This window comes from Pleurodeles waltl, chromosome 12 (genome assembly GCF_031143425.1).
Source record: "Pleurodeles waltl isolate 20211129_DDA chromosome 12, aPleWal1.hap1.20221129, whole genome shotgun sequence".
NCBI classification, from domain to species: domain Eukaryota; kingdom Metazoa; phylum Chordata; class Amphibia; order Caudata; family Salamandridae; genus Pleurodeles; species Pleurodeles waltl.
Window position 1 is genome coordinate 704,317,813 of NC_090451.1, and position 19,605 is coordinate 704,337,417.

Consider the following 19,605-nt stretch of genomic DNA (forward strand, 5'->3'; position numbering starts at 1 on the left):
TTGGTCCTGCATTCCAGTTTACTGCACTGCCTGGTCTTCCAACATCTGTCTTTAGGGTCTGCTCTGTTAATCAGATTTTTCTTCATTTTAGCAGCCACCTTCGCTGTAATCTCAACCGTTTTCTCTAATGTCTCATTTTCTTCTGCCTATGGGACATGGCTTAAACAGAAGCAGGTTGATCCTGTTCGAACTAAGAAAAGCTCTATGAGCGTCTAAAGTAGCACAGTCTGTTGCAACCAGTGGGTAAGGTTTCTGATCACATTGCTGGACAGTGAAATGAAGGTGGCCAGGAATTGGTTACTGAGCAGTTGGTAGTCAGAATGCACAGGAAACTAGCACAGGCCCATGGCCATCAGAAAGCCTTACCTGCATCTAAGAGGATGAAGGTACTACATGTTAGACCACCTCACATATGCGCACCCGGTTGGAAATATCAGATGTAGTCTGAGTGGATGCACGTAGCAAAGCGTTTGGAGCACCTCAACGGCACAGCCTGGATTGCTGCACAGATGACAGTGACTGTGCAGTGCAGAGCCCTGTTTGTGCCATGGTACCTTAGAGAGTCATGCGGTTATTCTCTGTGCTCTCCTGCATCACTGCTGACTCTTTGGAGGACACCAGGCCAGAGACAGCTGCACCAATGGAGTCTGGTGTGATGCAATAGTGCCTCCCTGTGTCCTGTGTGCAGAGGGGGCAGGAGGGAGAAAGGGGACCTCCATATGGTGTAAAAGGTGCACTGAACCTTCCGGCAGCCGCAGAGTGAGATGCATCTGACACAGGAGTAGGCATTGGCACACAGTGAGACTTAGACAAGCACAGATGGAGGCGCATTAAGCAACTGAATGAAGGCTGCATGACAAAGCATAAAAAACCCAAACCATACGCAGTTTCTCAAGAGAGTTGTGGCCCTCAGCCATGCTGAGGCTGTCACCCGGACACATGAGAGTGCGCTGCTTCTGTATGACTATGCTAAAAAACAGGGAGTGCACACGTGCAGGTTTACTACGTAAACGGAGACAGAGTTTGACAAGGAGCATGTGAAAAAAACCAAACACAGCTTCTGACTAAACTAGTTAGCCCTACGGAGACACCTGGATGCACAGTGGTATGTGTTAAGCTACTGGAGCTCGTTCACATACCCTGCAACAGTCCAGTGACCACCAGAGAGCCCCCTTGTGGAACTCAAGTGACTTGGGTATGATCCAATGTCCAGCTTTGTGTTGGGAAGAGGAAAAGATGGAGGAACTCCAAATATGAAGAGACCGTGCGCCATGGAATTGGCTATTGAACAGCCTGCACCCATGACCACAAACATGGCAAATCCACACATTGTGACCACTGAACCCTTCCGCGGCGATGGACCTCACATTCTAAGCTGCGGTACAAGCATCCATCAGAGGTGGCCACCATAGGCCCAGGAGAGCTGCATTCGGTCGAACCTTAAGCATACTCATATAAAAATGAACTTAAGTAGGGTTAATTTAAATGGAGCTTAGTCATTGGCAGTGAGAAGTCTTAAAACCTGGCAAGGCTCTAACCTTCTTGATGCTATGGTGGGGACCATCTCCTTAGAGGGCCTTACCCGTTAAGATACTGAGGATGGGCCTACAACACTGCGGCAGTCCTGCCATCTTCTCTATGGCATGCTCGGCTGCGCAAGCTCAGAGAGGCCAGCTCGTAGCGTGGATTACAGTAGTGCACGTACACTCTAACATTAGGAACGCCCTAATGGGGCACCGAATTGTTTGGATATCAAGAAGGGTGCTTGTTTGAAGTAGTAGGTAAGGTCATCACAGTACTGCATTCTTTCTCTTGCAGTAACCTGTTTGGGGTTTGTGTGTAAAAAATATTCAAAGAGGATTTGCCAGGAAGGACCAAGAAGTGGGTTAAGCTTCTCTGAGAGACAACACTGATTTCTTTGGCGAAATCCTCTCAGTGAGTAACGTGGTGAGGCCTGGATAGTCCTGGCTTTCATGGCTTTCTTTGGATCTTCACTGTGGTGAAACTGAGGCCTCGGAGCAGAGTCTGAAAGGAACTACCTTGAACAGAGAGGACTCCCAGCACTAATGATGGTAAAAGGTTGACGTCTAGAAAGCATGTGTGCTCAACTCAAATGATACTACTACCAGATTACAGGACTGAGAAATCTAAACGGGTGATCTCTAAACTGCTCCTTTCGTAAACACTTTTGAAGAATGCATGTTTTGAAGTTTGAAGCTGTCACCATACATGACCAGAGGAGGACAAACACCATCCTGAGCCCAACTTGGGATGGGTGTCAGTTCTGGGAAACAAGAATCAATTGAAAAATCCTCTTAACTTGCATGTGGCAATGCTAAAAACCACTGAACAAGGCCTAGTCTGCCGGGGTGAAGATCCAGAATGGGTGAAATTAACATATGTATTCGGGGAAGGACACCCAAGGTTCCTGCACAACTCAACCCACGCTCTTCTAAAGCTAGCACAGAAGAAATTACTGACTATCACGTACTTTCTCTTCTGCTGCCTTCATCCACAGAATGTGGTGAATCATTCATGAACACCACAGCACGAGAATCTACCACAGATTCACTGCTTGAGAAGATGTAACACCAACAAGTCTGGGGTTGGCCATTAATCCAAAACAACCAGTGCCTTAAAATGCTGGCACTGGGAATGAGTCCTGGCCCTGCACAGCCAGACCTTACGGCTTATTCATCCTCTGCTAAGGCATCACAGTGCACTGGTGCCCACACAGTGACAGGTACTGATTATGCATGAATGGAGACTCTGGTGCACAGTGACAGGTTATGATTATGGATGTACGCACACACTGATGTAGTGACCGATATTGCTTTCTGATGTATGCACACTTGTCAATAGTGACAGATATTGCTTCCTGATGTATACACATGCTGGTGTACTAAGACAGTTATTGCCTTTCGATGTACGTACATTATGGTGATGACAATTATTGCTTCGTCGAGTACACGCACTCTTGTGTGTAATGAAAATTATTGGTGGCGTACAGTTGCAAAAATCGCTTTGTGCACGCTTTTGTGTCTACGGAGTATTGTTACTTAGTGGCGTGTGCTGTTGCTCCTCTGGAGTGTCGTAGTTTTCATTCCACCCTGAGCACCACTTGCTTATTATATTACGAACCCTCTGGCGTTTATCTTGCTTATGCAGTGTAAACTTTGCAGTGTGTCACTGCCTATGCTGAACTACTGCTCCAAATACATGATATTTTCTTAAACTGCATAAATATTTTAATGGTGGAGTAAGTTACTACTTACTGTGTTCTGGCTTCTAAAATTACAACCAGAGTGTTCACTAATGCCTATGATCCGCACATCTTTCAGCGTTATTACAGACATCGCCTTTGATGGTGCGACTGATGCTTGTCTACAGGCACAGACCATCCCATGGGTAACATGTACTGTGGATTGCGCTATTGCATTGTGCGGTGTTGCCAACACATCCTACTCCGGACTACGCTGTTGCCCTCCATCCACGGAACCAACATAAGGAGTTAAGACACGAGTACCAGTATGGTCATCTACAGTCGAAGCAGCGCCCACTCAAGGGTGTCATGGTGAAGAACCACGCTAGGGATGTTATCAGGTTCTATACCCACCGCACATGTAATGAGCAAGCCACTGAATCAATACCATAGAAAATCAACTGTGTATTACAAGATCACACGTGATCGCAAAACTGGGAAATCAGAGCTGCCATATATGTAGCTAGTCCAGCACAGCCTCTCTAGCCAGTGGCTTTCATGTGCGTGGCATGAAGGCTCTCAGCGCTGGCCACAGACCACACAGCATATTTTGAGCTTGGCTGTCAAGCATCCAGTGTGTTTTGCCAGAGACTCTCCACAACTCAATGATACTTCCGGTACATCTCTGTGCAGAGAAGATCCAGAGATGGAAGAGCCTCTGATACTAACAACATTTACTTTCTACTGGAAGGCTTCCTCGCACGCTTGGGTAATGCGACCGTATTGCAATCCTGAGGCAAACTGCACGCTCCCTGCCTGCTGCCTCACTTCTCAATGTCTACAAGCAACCCGAGGGCCCACAGATGCAAACTTTGCATATTATCTCACTGTACTGGGCTAGGGCTAAAACCCTTGGACTCCCCACTGAAGACTCTACCCAATGTCTATCAAAAGCAGCTACAACATGATTTTTCAGCCATATTCACCACTTCCAGGGGCTAGAGTGCACCATCAACTGTGCCACAACTGAGTTCACTTTAATGCTTGCTACTGTACGTGCTCTCCACGGGCACTAGCCACTGGCCTAGGATACTGCAATGATGAGTTCACTTGCAGGATTTCCACCAGTTTGGAGATTTTGAAATGTTTGAACTTTAACTTATAAGCAATTTGAAACTAATCTGCTATTATCTCACCCTTAGCTTCTTTTGGTTAGTCTACCCACACAGCATCATCTCATGCACCAATAGAAGTAGGTCTGATGTGGCGTCACCCGACCCACGCCTTGGCAAGCAACTCTTACAAGGCTTGATTCAAGACTTAGTGATCATGTCGCAAACCTGAGCTGAGGAGCAGTGTGCTTCTGTGCATCACGCTTCAGTGGATCAGGCCCTCTAAGGATTCAAACGCTACTACCCATGGCCTGGACAGGATCGATAAACAGACCCTGTGAGGGCTACGAGGGACTTCCAAAGGAATCCTTCCATCGCCTGTCTTGTTAACATGGCAGAGTTACACTTGCCAGCACTGAAGTGGACGGAGACCTTCTCTGGCACCTTACAGACCACAAGAGCGTATGTTCACACCAATGGTTGGGCATTACAAGAGGGTGAAGGTTAAGCCTAGTGTCCCAAGTGATGGTTCAACAGCATCGTCACTGACCTATTCTACGAGGTAGCAGCTTAGATCCTTAGCTCTGTTTCTCCTCAGTCTAGAGTCTTATAGGCAGCCATTCCTCCGGCTGTTTGTTATGAAGTGACATCAGTGGAACAGGGAACAGTGTCTTACCCTAAATATACATTTAATTTAGGAACCCCAGACTTCTTTTTAGGAGGTAATACATCATGACTGTGTTTCTCTAGGAGGGGCAGTCCTAGGATGAAGAGCAACAACTGGCCAGTCTTGTACCTTCAACTGCTCCTTCTTAGGTCACTCTGTTAAACACCTTCTGGTGGGGAGTGACTTCCTTGGACTTCAGTAGTCTTTACGCTGATGTAGAAACTTAAATCCTCCTAACCTGGAAAGTAAAGCCATTGCAGCAGTAAACAGGGGACCTTCTCTGCAGGGCTTAGGCTGCATCTTGAAACCTTTAGTAAAAGCTAGGGCTTGAGGTTAGAAATATCCGCACCCCCGTCCATCAGGCAAGCCAACTCATCCTTTCCCTCCAACCCCGAAAGTTGGAACACACATGCAGCACTAAGGGGACATAGAGGGGGTGGAGGGAAAGAGCTTCATCTCCAGTCCCATCACCGGAACAATCCCTTGTGCCTATTCCAGAAAAGTGCCATCCCTCACTGACGCAGACATAGCTGGAGATCACAGCGCAGGCTGCGTAGGCTCTCGCCCCTGCTGGGTATTTATGGAATGGAGTAGGGGGAGAGCGCATTGTGGTCTGTTCTGATTCCTTAACTCAAAATCTAACCTCTCCTTGAACGGCTGTGCTTTTTTGCCTTGAGCTTGGAGGTACACAAAAGGTAAAGGCTCTGGAGTCTAGAGTTTGGTCCTTCATGTCTAGTGTGGCTGCGCAGATTCCTCCCTGGGTCTGAGGACCTGGTGTATGAAAGAACCGGCTTCGAGGGACCCCTGCGTTTGGCTTCCAGTAGGTTAAAACACAGAGAGCTTGCAGTAGGCCACATAACACAGCAACATGACGACAACATAGAAGACGCCAAAGCCAGCAAAGTGGAAGGTGCAGGGGGCGCCGGGCTCTGTGGCGGGAGTGGTATCTTTCATCTGCAGTAAGGCATTGACAGTTCTTTGAATGCTGCAGGCGTTGGCTTGGAGAATATCAGAGGGCAAGCAGAGGTCGACCTGTGTACGAGGTCAGCAACAAAAACAGACAAAAGACAAGAGAAAAACAAAAGATTAAAGATGTTAATAAGAGCCACTCAACTTCTTACGCACAGAGGGGGACATAACAGGATACATCCGAGCACCAAGGGGAAGTTTATGCAGTGCAAGAAAAGGGAATGTAGATTACACCTAATACAGTGGTGAAGTGCTAACACCTGATAGGACAGCCAGGTGCCCCATACACAGAGGGGCGATGGAAGGAAAATTACATTTTACAGATATTGTGTTGTAGACAGAAAGTACTTATGTACAGTGCTGTAAATGATATAATGGCCCCTGCCGTCAGACTGGACCCAAAAGAAAACTACTAGACAGTGGTGCCAGGTGGTGCCATAGAGACTGGGAGGATCACTGTCACCCGTCGGTACCTCTGAAATTGATGTTAACCTTGGCCAAACATCATCATCGGTTTTAAAGTTATTTCCAGGTGAAAGAGGCATTCAGGAGCATAATAGCCACACGTGCGCGAGGGGAAGAAGAACTGGGAAATAAGGAAAGTTCATGGACATATAGCATCCGCATCGCAGATTAAGGAACCTCTTATACCGGATACTTAGGGCCTGATTTGTATTTCAGTGGGCGTGTTACTCTGTCACAACCGTGACGGATATCCCATCTGCCAAAATATAAATCAGGCCAGTTGTCCTGTAGAATACTTATCCTTAAAAAATAAATTGAATAACAAAGTTATTTAGTTGAAAGAAGCCCCGAAAGTAGTAAATAAAATAGACTTTGGTTAGACTAGAGATCGACTACTGAGAGTTCTTGCCTGAGTATAATGACACAAACAACAACCAATCTTCAAATTAATAGTTTCAGAATGGCAGTCCCCCTTGGAGAAAAAAAATGACCAACCAAGCCTCCGCCTGTTCAATCAATACCCAGCAGGGGATGAGTTATGTCATGAGATGGCCCTTCGAATCTCAAGCCTCTGAAATGGTCCCTCTATTGTGGATGGACAAGGTGGTGGGAGGCAAGTTGCCAGCTGTATCCCGGCAACCTACAGAAGAAACTAAGGCGTAACTCGAAAGATGGCACGGTGCTAAGAAACAACAGTGCAACGTGGGCCAACAGACAAGTCTTCCAACTTACTCTTTCCCTCTTGAACTCCTAATTACTTAAAATCCGTTTTCAAAATCTAAGAACCTCACATTTTAAGAATGTGTGAACTTCAACTCTGTGTGTGTACGGTGACAAGGAATAAAATGTATATCCTATTGTAGTGGATTTAAGGATTAGCGTTTGTTAAATAGCACTTTCCTGGCTGCATAAGTATGGGAACTTGACAATAAATGACATTTTGATGGGTTTATATTTATTCCAGCAGTATGTAGACAGAGCTAAACATAAACCTTTTGAGATGGAATAAGATGAGCTTGCTCAATAAGACTGTTTGTACAGTTGAAAGTGGGGTTTATTTAGGCACATGCCATCTGTATGAAAGTACACAATTTTAAAAATAAACCTCACTTCACAGTCATATTCACACTACTTACGAAATAGCCCAAACTATCCTCAAGACGAATTAATGCACAATGATTAATATTTCTAGGGTGGTGGCTGTTTGGATTACCAGCCCCATATTTCAAAACAAGCTACCAAGAGGTTTAAGTCTTTTGGCTAAATCATCAGTTTTGTGTTCAACAGAACTTTTCACATGTAATTGGAAGAGAGTTTTTCACATAGAAACCTATTTCTCGATCATCCCGGATGGACATGAATTCTCAACATGAAAAGGTCAGTCCTGTGTCTGGAATCAGGCAGCAAGGTTAGATATCAAAAACACTGGGTTCCTCCAAGGACTCACGAGGTGCAGGGCATATTTCAGAACAAGGAAGTAAACGTCACTGAAAACCCTACTTAGTTTGAGGGCCATCTTATTTCATGCCACTACCGCAAAGATACTTTACTCAAGCTGTCACAGCACAAAACACCATCAGAGCTTTTGCAATCCGCAAGAAATAAGTTGCAACCTTTGTATCTTAACTTTTCAGCTGTCCGGTGTCTGCCAGGTAACATTCTTGTTGTGTCAGAGCAGATTATCCTAACTTTGCAACAGCAGGTCTCAGCAGTCATAAAAAACTTTGCAAGGAATACTGCAAAAGTATCTGGAAGCCACATAGATATGGTTCATAGATGCTACTGAGGACCTTACCTTCCTGAGCTCATACACCACAGAAACTGTAGCAAAGCAATCACAAAAGAGCAATCCTTTGTGGCATTAAAACAAATGGCCAGGACAACCCTCCTGGGGGAACTCTCTTCACCCGCAAGGGTATCCGGGTGCTGAGCAGGTGTGTGTACTTAGCTCTGCCTATGGAAGGTTGATTAATTGAAAAGCCAAGTGTTCAGCTTCTTTTGGAATTCAAGAAGAGGCTCTGATGTGGGCGGCAGGTTAATGCTTTAAGAGTGATGTAAGAGAACGCCCATCCTCCTGATCTGGTTCTGTGTATGAGTGGCATGTGTGCGAGTAGAGGTCCTGGTGAGTAGAGGTGTCTGAGCGGTTGGCGGCATGAGATGCAACTCTTAGGTAGGGGGCGCCTAAGTTCTGAAGTGCCTTTAATGTGTGTGACAACTCTGAAATGAGTGCAATTGTTTATCAGGAGCCGGTGGCGCTCCCTGAGGTGTGGTATGGTAAGAGTTGTGTGGGGGAGTTTGATCATGAGTCTGCCTGCTGAGTTCTGGATGGTTTATAGTCTTCTAATGAGTGGCTTGGTGAAACCGGCGAAGAGGGTGTTCCGGTACGTCTTATTTGCTGATGACTAGGGTGCGAGTTACAGGGTCTTTTAGTGTGGCTTGGGTGCCATTTGAAGATGTGCCTCAGCATCTTAAGGGTGTGGAGGCAGGACACAGTGATGGGGATGATTGTCCTGTCAATAATTATTCTGAGGTTCCTAGTGTGGGTTCTGGGTGTAAGTCCGAGTTCAGCCAACCACCAGTGGAGTCCTGTGGTTAGTTGTTCTTGTTGAATATCATTACTAAGGTCTTGTAGAAAGCTGAACTTGAGACAGATGGCTTTCATGCAGATAGGGACTTTGGTCATGCACGCAGTGGACTTGTGTCTTGCGTTGGGGATCTTATCCGAAAGGAAAGGGTATGAGCTGCATGTCGTCTGCAGAGAAAAGGCTGCTGAGGTTGTGTGTGTGGATTACACTGGCCAAAGGGATCATCTAGGCATTGAAGAGGGTGGGGCTGACCGATGAACCTCGAGAGACTTATCAGATGAGTTGGCGGGCTTCCGAGGAGGAAGGTGCCAGGCTGACAGCTTGTGTTCTTTCCGTTAAGAAGGAGCAGGTCCTTGGATGCCTAACTCGTGCAGGTGCCTGACGAGGGCGGGCTGCGAGACCATGTCAACTGCTGCAGGGAGGTCCACTGGAATAAGGGCTGCCCTGTCAAGGAGACAAGTTGGTTCAGCTCTTCTCTGAAACATGTAGCATGCTCACTGAAAGCTTGTTGTGCCGAAGGAAGAATTTGTTGTCATCGTATTCAACTGAGAGTAAACAAAAGTTAGTGTAGCCAGACTGGTTTTCCTCTGACAACTGAAAATTACTGTATCCTGAGGGTACCATTCATCCGGTCAGCAGAAGAAAACCTCCAGAAGAAAGATGTCTTCTATCTTTGAGCGAGCAATATTGTTTAAACAAGAGAATATCTGAATTACCTTAAAAAGAATACAGAAGATCGCTTCTGGCAGATATCGCCCATGACTCGGGAATTAGAGCTCACCCTGAGCAGACGGCAGAAGAGGGTGAGGCCAGGTTAGGAAAAGACCCTGATTTCCACAGTCATGAGCAGCAAGTGCTGGAAGACTGGACACGAGTACTAATTTGTAAATCAGATGCAGTGGTATTCAGGAAGCACTGAGGAGGCTGGCCAGAGAAGAAAGGGACACAGTAAAGCCACCACATCTGGTGAGGAATAAGGTATGGAGTCAACATAGAAAAGGGAATAGGAATCTCCGGAGCCACTTTCAGAAAAAAAACAGCAGGCATGGTCGAGCCCTGCTTCATTTCTTTGCTACAGGGATATGGCCTCACAACATCCATAAGAACAATATCTCCATCATGATTCAAGTTCAGAGGAAACACACCCACATCCAACTCTCGCCAGGGAAACAGAGCAGACTTGAGTGCTGTATACCTCCTCCCCCGAGCCTGTGAGCCTCAAGGCTTTTTGAACGCACACGGGCGGCTTCTCTGAGAAAGGATTACTTAATACATAAAAAGACCTGGAGCCTATGATTATGTGGCAAAGCAGAAAATGAGCAGGTGATCGGTGTGGTTAGGAGCTCTATATTCTTCAGTCTCTATGGCATCTCCAGGCACGCTACTCCCAAGTATTGTCTTATTTTTTCCAGTTCCAGTCTCACACCTGGCAATATGTCAAGGATAAAAAGATGCTCAACCACCCACGAGAGGCAGCCATGAATATATTTTTGTGTTTTCAGCTCGCCCCTGCACTGCCCCTTTCCCCGCTGCTTGTGGTTACAGCTAGGCCAGGATTGACAAGCAGCAGTCAACGAAACAGCTTTTGATGAATCCCATTCAAAAGGACACATGCCATCCCACTGTGGTGCTGAGCAGTCTGGAATACAGCACTGCCAGATAAAGTAGACCACCAGGTAGTCAAGAACTGAGGCGATGTACCGGGATAGGAGAAGAGGAATCAATTTATCAATACCAGACACTAGTAAATCATTTTCAGACTTATCATCCACCGATTGATGCAAAAATGCACTTTATTTTACACACTTTTAGCAAATACCAAGGTGTGGTGCCAGCTTACACAGGGCTCAATAAATATTCTCTGAAACAAGGAACAAATCAGCCACAAGGGCATGGGGTCTCACCTTCAGAACCATACTTCCCAACTAATGTGGGGCTACAGAAATGCCAACCTTTGAAACAATATGCAATTATCTGGTATTACATCTTGGCTGAGCCTCCCATCTGTTTTTTTTTCAAGCTCTGGAAGGGTTAAATATATATATGAACAAAGCTTTGCACTTCCTGCAATCTAGGTATAGCCAAGGTAAGCCAGCCTCTCACTGCAACATGGCATCTCCCATATAGGGGTTTTAAGCTTTTTTAATCAAATTATTCATTATCATTCAAACTTTGAGGCAATGCTTTACTACAACTGTAAGTTCTTGAAAAATAATTTCCCCTGAAAGAAACCCGAGTCCATCTGTACAGTTAGCCGAGCATTGGGTTTACTTGAATTCCTTGCGCCAGTATTCCAGATTCTCGCCCAGGGACAAAGAATGGAAGGAGAGGGTTATGCACTGGGCGGGGTATGCTCTACTCACTGTTACTAGGCTGTAACTGGGCGCTGGTTGCTATTTTAAGCTAGAAAGTGATTTCACAGGGTTAACACAGGCAACAAGACAACATTAGACCAAGCACCACCAACAACCAGCTGTAAAGCCAGGGGTGTGGGGCAAGGGTCACATACATTCAAAAGAAAAAATTTGAGAACCTACATGAAACTTTTTTGGGCAAGACCTGTACTGTGCTTTAAACAAAAGTATCTCTGCTTGTCACATCTGAAGCACTAACTCTTAGCAGACCAGTGCCCCACCCAGTGGACACCCAAGAGGAGCAGCCATAAAACTACCAGTAATAATCGTCCAGTGGCAGCTCTGACCAAGCTGCGATCAGAAGTCTGACCAACGAGGGCAGGCCTGGGAGAGAGATAGCAGAATGGACACTCCTAGAGAGAATGCCCTTTGAACATCAGAGAGTGAAGAATGCAACGAAGAGGCAATATTCTACTCGATTAGAAGAGTACACATTAGTCTGTTCAGGGGAGTTAGGAGGAAACTGGTGGCACCACTGAGAACCTACTTTAAATGTCAAAACTGGAGACAGAAACAGTGTCTCACTAAAGACCATGACTCCAAGATTCTACCCCTAGGAGTTCAGGAGGGCATCTCTAGAATGACGCTACAGTGCAAGCACTATCCCTCTAGCAATCAAACAGTTCTAGAGCATAGCTCCCCGGAGTAATGAAGTAAGTTACTTGCTCCAGCGTTGGTAGTTTTCTTAGATTCACATGCTTGGAACATTCCGCGTTGTCAAGCTGTCAGTCGCAGCGTAACATTTCCATTGCAGTACAAAGAAAATTCCTTTAGGACCAAGTTTGAAATCATGCACTTCAGCAGTCCACTACCTCATTAGAAAATACCGAAACTTCAACCAACGGGGTAAGAGTCTCCACTCACCTCATAGGCTTCCATAGTTCAGAATTATAATAGCATTAGGATCAAAGGGCAGAGACAGTAAAACGCCTCTGCTCGGGGAGAAGGGAGTGTTGCATGTGAATTTACAAAAGATACCAACAATTAAGAAGTGCAGTTACAGGGAAGAAACTAATTTGTTCTGCATTACTGGATTTTTCATAGCTTCAGATGCTTGAATCAGAGTAGCAAGCAGTGCGAGACATACTCCATATATAATTAAATTATAACATACTTTTATCATAAGTATTATAGTTATATACCAAAATGAAACACGAGAACACACACACCTTGCTGGAAAACTATGTAAAACTGCTTAGCTGATGGCTGACTCTCTGGGGGCATATTCAACCTGCAGTCATGTTTTGTAAATGTGAGGGGACTGTTCCTTGTTGCCGATTTACATATGTTCGACAGGGGAACCCTGGCATAAAGAGTTGTCATGGTCACTTTCCCCCCTGAAGAATGAGCTAACGTAGTAAACAGTAGGGGTACCTGGCTCTAGGGTGACAGAGCACCATCGGGCTATTCTTTGGTATGAGATGGGGCGCCCTCCTGGAGGAAATGTTATTGTGGGACTCCCAGCTCGAAATGGGAAATACTTCAAGCATGTGAATCTATGAAAGATCCAGTGCTACAAAACTAGAACTTCTAAGGAATCTCTCCTAGAGACCACGATTTTAAGACCCCAAGTCCACAAGGTAATTATACAGCTTTGAGTGGGTATCCCTCGAATGTGACAGCATTTCAAGAGGGTATACCCTAAGAGAATCATGTGTTCAAGTGGTATTCCTCTAGAGAGACAAGAATTCAAGAGTGTCTCAGAGGAGTGAGCTGATGGTCAGGGAGCATTTCTCAAGAGACCCAGGAGCTAAACAGGGTCTCTCCCTGGAGAGACCTAGAACTTCCAAAGGGGCTTTCTCAGAGACATGGATTCAAGCAGATATTCCTGTAGATATGAGGCAATTCAAAAGGGGACCTTCTAGAGACTGCAAAATTCTAGTGGTTATCTCTGTAGAGGCCAAGCCTTCCATCAAATAATGTTCTTAAAATGCAGTATCCACCAAAAAAGATCAAACAGACCAAACACTTCCAGACCGCTTTCGCGACAGAGCGGATTTTAAGTCTGAATGGTCGCCCATTACAGGTAATGATTCAAAGAGGGTGTTCGTCTGGAAAGCCAATGCATGACCTGGATCAGAAACCTTCAAGGCTCAGATATGCCACCGGATAAAACATTTATTGGCATTACCTAGGATTTGACATACTTATAGTGACAAAGATAAACAGAACACGGAACGGTCCCCCACCCCTCTCCATGTGTGAATTACCCAAGACACTTGCAAGCCGTTTTACTGACCATGACGATCAAGCACCATCCACCAGCAACACATTCATCTCAAGCAGCCTTTCACTCCAAGGAATGGGATAAACAAATAGGCACCAAAGAAGAGGGAAATGGCGAAGAAATACGCTGCAGAAGGTGCAGTGGAGGAAACACAATGTCTCACCTCAGGGACACCAATCTTGCGGCATGCTTCAAGGAAGTTCTCAACATTCTTCCTGCTCTTAATCATATTCAGCTTTGGCTGGAAGGGAGCAGAGGGAACATTTAGATCAGTATGAAGATTGCTGCTTTCTTGGATCAGCTGTGTTCTCCACACCTTGAAGGTTAAATGATATTGCAAAACTAAGGCAGTCATCTATAAGGGCCTTCATCCTGTGAGTGTGTGCGCACATATGCTAGGATGTAGGCAGGTAATATTTCCCTCATGTTTTGAGGATCCACAAAAGCTTGTCTTCCCTTCAGAATGCACGTCTCGCTTTATGGCCCTATGTTGCCCACACATGTTAAGTTTCCCTTCTACCAATCTCTCAGATATACAGGGCTGCCTAGCTCTCTCCAAACCTTCTTGCTAGTCAGTCAGTCTCAACACCTTAGGCAGGCCTAACACCCAAGTGACGGTCGTTTTCCCATAAGCCGGCCTGTAAGTGACTGTTTTAAAAGAATCTAATGTTAGTGAAGCGTTTGCACTCGCATTGCTGGTGATGTGAGACTGAAGTAACCCTACATATTTAAAAAAATCCTACATATTTAAAACAAAATTGGTAACTATGACGAGAACAAAGTTTAAAAAGAAAAACATCAATGAGGTATGCAACTCACCACTGCTGGAGAAGGCACATGAATGAATGACACTGCTCGAGGACACAGGTGGTTAACCAGCTGGCAGAGGATGGCACCGTTGGAAAGAGCCTCTCCGAACTCATCTGCTAGAGTAATATTTAATCGCAGCTCTATATTCTGGAAAGCAAACCATTAGTGGAGATATGAGAGGGTCAGCGTGTATTTAGCATCTGCACTTCTTTCGCTATTTTCAATATAGCGCCTGCTGCCACCGCTCCGGCTTCAGGTCTATGCTTTCGCTGCTTCCTGTGTCTCAATCTAGCAGGAGTGAAGCCCGGAGAGAATACTTTAAACCTCTCATCTTCTCTCAGCCCAAGGCAATCCCTTCTGCCCCACCTGCAGCTCAGAGATGTTCACTGGCTCCCTGTATCACACAGCTCTCCCTCACTGAGTGTACAAGAGCCACACTGTTCTTTACAGGTTGCAGAAGTTCTCAACTTCCCTCCCGCTGGTCAATGTCTCACCTCCTCTGCATCATACCACTTGGCGTCTTGCTAAGCTTCCCTAATTTCAGCCTCTCACTAAAGCTCTCAGGAGGCTTCTGGAAGTCTCTGATTTACCTCTGATGTACTCCACGTGGAGTTCACAGGCTCACTGCTTCTTTCAGCCCACAGTCGTCATTTACTCCAGTTTTCTTTAGAGGTGATCTCCTAACCTATATCTCTCTAAGTCTTTTGCTGCCCTCCCTGTTTCTTGTGAGCATCACGCCTTCCTTTCTGCGCTTCCAGCAGCACCCGGAGCCTGCCTTTGCTGTTCCGTGAAGCCCTCAATGACCTGCCACCCTGGTTTACCTCTGCCTTCGGAAGTGCTCACCTACAGCCCACTTCCTAGTGGCCCTCAGCTGCCAGTTCGCTCCCAGAAGCTGTAGGTTGACTCCTGCTTCCCAGAAGCTCCCAGCCGTCTCCTGTATCTCAGACGCCCTTGGATGCCACTCAAAGGCCATGCACCATGTGCTTCTGGGAAGCCTTAAACTGGCTTTTTAATCAAAGGCTCTGTTGCAATCGGCTTCTATGGAAGTCCCTGCTCAGGGTCCGCCACCACCACCTCGAAGCCCTTATTCTTTACTGAGGGAGCTGTGCTTACAGTGCCAGACACCTTCCACAGACACATACCTTGCGCAGCTGGGCTACTAATGCCTTCTCATCCACGATGTTGCGCGGACTCCGTAACCGCACAGGACTTTTGGACTCTGTCTGGGCTGTTTCAGGTGGGCCCTGAACAGGGTTATCACCTGCAGGAAAATCAAAAATCACACTTGCATGCATGACGGTGGGTATCAGAGGGGACTGCACCAAACCAAGCCTGGTTTGGTCTCAGAGAACTCTAGACAGGGGATTTTTTGACAAGCTGGAAACACAGAAAGGGCAAGCAGAATCAGGAGAACATTTGTGCTCTGTCAGCAGTGGATATTGCAGAGTGCCCAAGCTACACAGGAGAGAAAATACCAGTGGAGAAGGTCGGGACTGAGCTGCATCGTCAGAGCGGAGTGACCGTCATAGAACAGGTCAACGTGATGAACATCAAGAATCAGACAACTTAACTAAGCTGTGTATGGGATAGTCGTGGAATAGGATGGACGCACTGCGGCTCAGAAAGGAGGGACACCAGTGGAACTGCATGAGGCTGCCAGCACTGCAGTAGGAGAATGATAGACACCAAGAATGGCTTACGCTGGGTTCTACAACGATCAAAGGTATGACAGACACTTATGTGACGCAGCCAAGGGACTGCAGCATGGCTACTACAGCACCTCAGCGTAGCAGACCTGAGATCGCTAAATAAGGCATTGCTCAAATATTTGTAGTACCTACCTGAGCTAGATTTTGCGCTGTTCCGTGATGAGGATCGGAAGAGGAAGCTGCTGGGCTTCTGCACAGCCGCTGTGTCTTTTTGAGCTGAGAGGGAGCCGGAAGAGCCCTGGGATGGGTTCAGTTCTGCAGAGAAGCAGGAGTGCAGACAAGGTGAATCAAAGTGTCATGCAAGTAGATGTTAGCAGATCAGCAAGACCACACAATCCTGAATCGATAAACAGCCATCGCATGCCGCAGGTAAAGCGCAGGCCTAGGGCCCCAATGGATTAAAAATGACCCTAATATGTCCCCCTGAGAGACATCTTTAGCTGTGAGGACAACCCTATTGTTTTCAATTCAGAAAACATACTCTGAGTGGGTTTTGTTCAAATCCTAGCTTTTGACTGCATGGCTATTTTTGGTCTGTCTCAGTTGTCTGTTCCTGATGGCTCTCCTTCCTATTCTTTTTTTTTCTCTCATTCACGAGCATATCTGTCTCAGTGTTCTGACTGGATGAGTTGTAGCCTTCTATTGCATTCTTGAGTGGGGAATTTATTTTTTTAATTGAGCACCCAAAGGGAGTGTATGTCTTCCTTGCTCCATCTCAGCATGTGTTTCTTTTGCTACTTTCATTCCCCCCGTGTAGATCCGTTCTGCATTTTTTCCCATTTTGTTTTACAGGCTCCTGGTGGCTGCAATGTGCTGTCGGGCAACTAAATTCCCTCGCAAGCTCCTCTCATGTACCCCTTGTACCACGCCACTTCCCAATCCTTATATTTATTTATTTTTCATGTTTTTTTAATTTTATTGTGAAGAGCCACCAGTTCATTCGATTTCTTGTTTGTGTTGCGCATGTAATCTTTCCCCATGTTCTCTTCACATTTTAATTTATCATTATAACAAGGGCAGGAAGTTACAATCTTTGGTGGAAAGGCTGCCCTGGTTTTCAGAACCAGTTTGTCCAGAAAGAAGGTGGTATAAGACAGCTGAACCTAAAGCACCTGCAGTTCACTCACTCGAGGCGCTGTCGTAACCACAATGAGGAAGACGGTCTTTAGAGTCAAGAGTTGTGAAGAACAGCTGTGCATCGGCTCGAAGGGTGTGCCCATGAGAATGCCAAGACCAAGTTCCAGTCCCATTGTAGCATGAAAAACAACTGGCTTGGTGGGAAATATGTCAGCCAAGCCCTTTATGAAACACATGACTACCAGGAACGTAAACAACGACGACTGATCAGGCCAAAACAAAAAGGCTGAAAACACAAATACCGTTGCAACGTACCCACTGAAAGTAACTTGCAGGGCTAATGAAAGAACAAAAAATAAACATCTGAAAGTCTGTCTTACAAGTTTTGAGTATTTTGAAGACTCTCTAAGGCAATAAATATTCCTCAGCAATCAGCATTGACAAACTTTGTTGAAGGGCATCTACCGCAAGGATGACAACCACCACAATCAGCAAATCAAAGGCTTTCAATAACTGCTGCTCAATTTAGGCGAATAGAAGTGTAGGTTGTGGAACTGAGGATGCTGGAGCCTGTCCTGTTGTTTTCCAGAGATAAAAAACCCTTCCAAAGAGGTAACCTTATCGGAGGGCAAATGCTCGGGAGCTGTAGGTACCATAACCTTCTGGCTCAACCCAGGGTGATTGAGCCTGGTTTGTCCTGTTTCTCTTTAGAACTTGACACAGTAGTGCTAGCGGTGGTAATCCATACAACAGTCCTTAGTTCCATTCCAGGTAGAACATGTCTCAGAGCGAATTCTTGGAGCAAATCTCAGTGCATAATTTTTTTTTCTAAATGGTAACATAGATCTAGGCAGGGCGGGCTCCACTGTACGAAGATCCCTGCACAACCTTGGGGTGGTGTTTGTAATGGCAGTCTACTAATTAGAATTCCATTGCTCTAACATCTACTGTCATAAGCACCACAGCTCGTTCCTTTGGCCAAACCAAATATCTCAGTCTCTCAAAGACGGGACTAACAATTTACAATAAATAATTATTTTCTGCTCTTGCATTTACAACCAGGTCACAGAAATAAGTGTACATAATTTACCCTTTTGATAGCACCAGCTTCTGGTAGTAATCACTCTCTGAATTGCGGACTATGAAAACTGATGAATTTGGCCTTAATGTTTCTGGGCCTGATCCTGAGCACTTCATGAGGTGGATAACAAGTAATTTCCAATATTTATGGCGCAAATGTTTCTACGAAGGGGATGGCTTCATTTCTTTCCTTGTTTTCATCTATTCCAAAATATATACATAGTCCTGCCTGCCCCTGTCTCAGGTCTCCTAGGTGAGGTGTCTAAGCTCTAATTCTGATCCGTCATTACACACAACTTATCCTCAAACTGTTTATTTTTATTTTTATCTACTGTGCTCAACACGTTTGCAATGTTTTCTCAAATGATAGTGTCTTAATTTTGATAATTATCTAATGATATTTTGTCAATGGTATAGGTCATGGATTTCAGGGACAATATTTTCCTCGGTAGAATTTCCAAGGCACTTTGGCCAGAAGCTGGGGCATTTTGCCTTCTCTCTATAACCTTCCTACCACGCTAGTTTTTGGAGGACTGTCAGAATTAAGCTTTCAATTTACCTTGTCTTGACCCGTCTCTATTTACACTGCAGATTTATTGGGGTTCCCTCTTCCTTCAGAGTGTACCATTTGATGCTGCGGGGAAGTGCTTCCAGGCCAGACCTGTCACAGGATAGCTGTCAACTTTTGGTGTACGACTTTTGGACCGCTTGCGTTTCTCGCGATGGAAATAATTACTTACTCGCAGCTACAATTCTCCAGCTTGAGGCTGTACTTGATCCAGAACAGTATTTCATCACAATAGTCTTCTGTTTCATACTGTACTTCCAGTACCAGCTGCTCCTGAACTCATTTAGTAATGAATGCTCAATGCCTATTCAACTACATACTTCTGGACCCTGAAGTACACCTTGAAGATGAATGTCTAATAATGGGGCACTGTGGACTTACAGTCCAAGCAGGGAGTATCTGTATGGCAAGGTGGTGATCACAGAAACAAGTAAGGTGAGTCTGGCTGGGGGTGGGGTGATCTTAGAAATGCGTGGCGTGAAGCTGGCCAGCAGGGATGGGAGCTTGGAGAGACATGAAGCGAAGCTGGCCAGAAGGTGCGTGAATGCAGAGGGGTGCAGAGTGAAGTCAAGCAATGAGCACTTGAGGGAGCATGGTAAAGTTGGCCAAAGAATGTGGGTAAAGTAGGCCAGTTACTGGTGGGAGCTACTAAATGTTGTTGGCACAGTGCGGTTCATCTTTGGCCGACGGCCACATTTGGGCAGCGCTGCTTTTTAAATG

General features: G+C 45.8%; 1 protein-coding gene across 3 annotated transcripts in view; it reads right to left on the reverse strand.

The window, feature by feature from the left end:
* LRCH4 (leucine rich repeats and calponin homology domain containing 4) overlaps nucleotides 1-19,605 on the reverse strand; it is a 153,260-nt gene that overhangs the window by 19,379 nt on the left and 114,276 nt on the right. For 2 of the 3 annotated variants that reach the window (XM_069215654.1, XM_069215652.1), the window contains exons 15-19: nucleotides 16,293-16,415; nucleotides 15,594-15,712; nucleotides 14,461-14,598; nucleotides 13,805-13,882; nucleotides 5,674-6,013 (exon numbers count right to left, since the gene is read on the reverse strand). In XM_069215654.1, coding sequence (XP_069071755.1) covers nucleotides 5,807-6,013; nucleotides 13,805-13,882; nucleotides 14,461-14,598; nucleotides 15,594-15,712; nucleotides 16,293-16,415 — 665 coding nt within the window. In that variant the 3' untranslated portion in view covers nucleotides 5,674-5,806. Of the gene's footprint in view, nucleotides 1-5,673; nucleotides 6,014-13,804; nucleotides 13,883-14,460; nucleotides 14,599-15,593; nucleotides 15,713-16,292; nucleotides 16,416-19,605 lie in introns of those variants that run through there. The other variant, XM_069215653.1, reaches the window with a different exon arrangement.